Source organism: Populus trichocarpa, chromosome 16 (genome assembly GCF_000002775.5).
Source record: "Populus trichocarpa isolate Nisqually-1 chromosome 16, P.trichocarpa_v4.1, whole genome shotgun sequence".
In the NCBI taxonomy this organism is placed as follows: domain Eukaryota; kingdom Viridiplantae; phylum Streptophyta; class Magnoliopsida; order Malpighiales; family Salicaceae; genus Populus; species Populus trichocarpa.
In genome coordinates this window covers 10,541,289-10,544,753 of record NC_037300.2, presented here as the reverse complement: position 1 = coordinate 10,544,753, position 3,465 = coordinate 10,541,289, and the positions used below count along the sequence as shown (strand labels likewise).

The 3,465-nt window shown below is 39.5% G+C and overlaps 1 protein-coding gene across 1 annotated transcript; it reads right to left on the bottom strand.

The window, feature by feature from the left end:
- Positions 1–401: 401 nt before the first annotated feature.
- On the bottom strand, positions 402–2,973 carry LOC7486530 (protein NRT1/ PTR FAMILY 2.8). Its single transcript, XM_002322891.3, has 3 exons — positions 2,647–2,973; positions 2,300–2,517; positions 402–2,050 (listed from the first exon to the last, which is right to left on the bottom strand). The coding sequence occupies exons 1-3, from the start codon at positions 2,771–2,773 to the stop codon at positions 617–619; spliced, it is 1,779 nt and encodes a 592-aa protein (XP_002322927.1). The 5' UTR covers positions 2,774–2,973; the 3' UTR covers positions 402–616.
- Positions 2,974–3,465: the final 492 nt, after the last annotated feature.

Genomic DNA, 3,465 nt, shown 5'->3' with positions numbered 1-3,465 from the left:
ACTAGTAGCTTTGTGAATGTAAGCAAATTATTGAACCACATGTTAACTTGTGTGCTTAATTCCAGGCATTATTGGCATGTCCTAACAATATGGACTTAACAGTTCCAACAAACACACAAGAATCATGGACAATTCGCCAAAATAGACTTGGATTTGTGCAAATGTTATCCTATACACACATTGATCTTTCCGCGTACTTGGAAAATTCATGATCCTTGAAAAGAAAATCCAGCTGAATAAGGAATAGAGAGTAGAAGAAGGAACTATGAAGATGTAGAAAGATTCAATGTTTATTTTCTCCTCCTAAATACGATTGTTATATCATAAAATGGGGTTAGTAATCCACTCAGTCACGAAGTCAAAGTTCAGTCTAAAGTCTCCGATATGAAAAACATTGCAAGTTTGAGAGCTTAAAAGCTAAATTCATACCTTCATTTCAAATTGCAAAAAGAAAATGACACGTTAACTCAACTGAAGAAGAAGAAGAAGAAGAAGAAAGACCTTGCAGAGGCAAGGTAACGAAACACCCTATAGATACAACTCAAGACTCTGGCGATTGGTGCATGATACCAAAAAGGAATCGAGACTTTGCAGCAAAATCAGAGAGTTTATGTCGTTAAACATTTTCATTCATCTCTAACCCCTTGTCCTCGTGCCTAGATCCAGGTCTTTTATCAGCATTCTTCTCCAAATAGCGGCATGAAAAGAGGTTGAAATACAGAAGATTTAATAATGCTAAACCAGCAATAAGGTAGTAGAAGTTGTCGAGTTTAACTTTATTGAGGTCACGTCCACCCAACCACGGTGTTTTCCCAAGTTTAGCAGTCACATGGTGGACTACATTGACAATAACCGTGTTGAGGTAGCTGGATGCAGAGAAGCTGAGAAAGAAGATGGCCCCGGCAAGAGTCCTCATGCTCTCTGGCAAATGGTTGGTATAGTATTCCATAACAGCAACAGCAGCAAATCCTTCGTTCAGACCCGACAAGGAAAACTGTGGCAGCAGCAGTAGAATACTTTGAGGTGACAGTAAAGATCCCTGTTTCAAAGCTGTCTCCCGGCGGTTCTTCTCAACAATTCCAGCCACCACCATGCATAGGATTGCCATTACAATACCAGTGTTGATTCTCTGTCTCATTGTCAATCTAACATTCTTTTTTGACCTTTTCTTTGCGAAAGGCAGGTAAATTTGCTCGTAAATGAATATCCATGTTGAAAGGCAAATCATTGAACTAAGGCCCATCCAACCTGGTGGGATTTTAAAATTGTGGATTTTGTTGTTGGACTGAATTGCTTGCATCAAGCCGAAAGTATTCATTTGGTCCATGGTAATGAAGCATCCAATTCCAGTAATCCAAACTGGCACAAGTCCTACCACTAGTTTCAGCTGTTCAACTTGTTGAACACTACATAATCTCCAAGAATTCTTGGGCAAACCTTTGTCATCCAATTCGCTTGGATCAGCAATTAGGGCAGCTTTGTCAAAGAACTTGAACATATTTGTGTGAGCAAGCTTTGTTACACGCTGATCTGATTCAATCCAGGGAGGATCATAGAAGGAATTTTCAGGAGTTGATTCAAGACTCATTGCACGCTTCTTACAGGCTGCTACGATCACTTTGGCCATATCAACAAAAACGCTTCCTTGCGGCTTTGTGATTATGTAAGTGTGTTTTCCAATCAAGAAAATGACAATAGAGAAGAACAAGCAGGCTGCAGGTATGCCATAACCTATAACCCAACTCACATTAGTCTGAACGTAGACCACTACAGTGAGAGCTATCACCAGAGACACCGTGAAAGAGAAATACCACCAGTTGAAGAAGCTCTCTAGTTGGGCTCTTCCCTTTTCAGTTCTGGTGTCAAATTGATCAGCTCCAAAGGCAATGTTGCAAGGCCTAACACCTCCAGCTCCAATGGCAAGCAATCCAAGACCCAAATAGAGGACTCCAAGCTGCCAAAACTCGGGTTTTTGGCAATTGGATCCTCCAGTGCAGTGGAGGGGTCTTAAGTTTGGAATGCCTGCAATTAGGGACATGACGACCATGCCCTGTTAAAATATAAAAGAACATATTCAGTGGCTCACGTTCCTCATTCAGTGTTAATAATTGAATTTTCCAGTATAACTACAGAATACATATCCAAAATTTCTATATGAGACATTCAACCTTGCAATTTGTTCATGCAAACGAACGAAAGTAGAAGATTAAGGATTCTGCAGAACGTCTTTATTATTATTATTACTATTATTTTATCACAATTTATGAGTTATTGGAAAAGAGCAGATAGATGATTTTACCAGGAAAGACGCCGTGGAACCGCAGATAAGAGTGCGGAACCTTCCCAGATATGTATCAGATAAGAAAGCACCAAGCAAGGGTGTAACATTGGTGGAACCAGACCAAATATTGAACACATTAACCAACTGAATACCATCCATGTTGAATCTTGTTTGTAGATACACTGTTAAGTTGGCAATAAGACCCATTGAAGCCAGTTTCTCGAATGACTCGTTCCCTTGAAAGGAAAAGGAAAACACCATTGTAAGTGACGAAACAAGAAAAATACAAAATTAAAAAAAAAAAAGGAAGAAGAAGATGGAAAAGAAACACGATTATAATCAAAATTAAAGGACTGATTAATTACCAAGAATGTATTTTACAGATCTCCATCCTCCAGCTTCCTTTTTAGGAGGGAGAAGAGAGTTAGGAGGAGCTCGAGTGATATCACTATCAGCTGAAGAAGATGAAGTCTTAGTAAGGACATTCTCCATCTCTCCCACTTCCTTCTCTGCTGCCTTTCTGAGTTCTGTTCCTCCTCCTCCGCTTCCCTTCTATTTAAAGCCTAACTCTGCATTTCACAGTCCTTGGTTTTCGCTTAATTCACTCATTCCTTCCTTTATTTTTCTCTTTCATGTATTTGTGTTCACAATTTCAGGTCCTCGGAGTTTTTGGCTGTTTCGTTGGTTACGTTTCTAACAGTAGAAGCTGTTTCAGTTCCTCGACTTGAAATGCGGATCAGAGATGTGTCTCTCTATCTCTATAATATTGCTGACATGTTAGACCAGGAAATAAAATAGCACAAGGGAAAACGTGATCCAATTCCGAGGAAACAAATCTCAACAAACTACATAGCACATCCGATGTTGTTTCTTTCTTTTAACAACTTTGTTTGAACAGCAAGAATGGCCTGATAATAAGATGGGTGAGAAAGATTGTCTCTGTCTCTTGGGACCCCAACTATTGACAATGTGTTGAGTAGCTTTACAGGCTCAAGAAAGCTGTCCTGTTTAACTGCTTTGAGTTCTTCAAATTATCAACTTCATTTCATCCGCATTGCCATGCAGAGGAGGGTCCCGAACACAGTTATATCAACCGGACAACAGCTTGTCTTTTATGTATTAATTTCCTGTTTGTATATGTTCAAATATGCATGACAATGAAGTTGCAATGAAGCAAAGTCATG

Coding starts and splice junctions, on each gene's coding strand:
- LOC7486530 (XM_002322891.3), bottom strand. CDS start 2,773: ATGGAGAATGTCCTTACTAAGACTTCATCTTCTTCAGCTGATAGTGAT. Junction 2,518..2,646: donor ATCTGTAAAATACATTCTTG/GTAATTAATCAG, acceptor TTTCCTTTCAAG/GGAACGAGTCATTCGAGAAA. Junction 2,051..2,299: donor GTTCCACGGCGTCTTTCCTG/GTAAAATCATCT, acceptor ATATTTTAACAG/GGCATGGTCGTCATGTCCCT.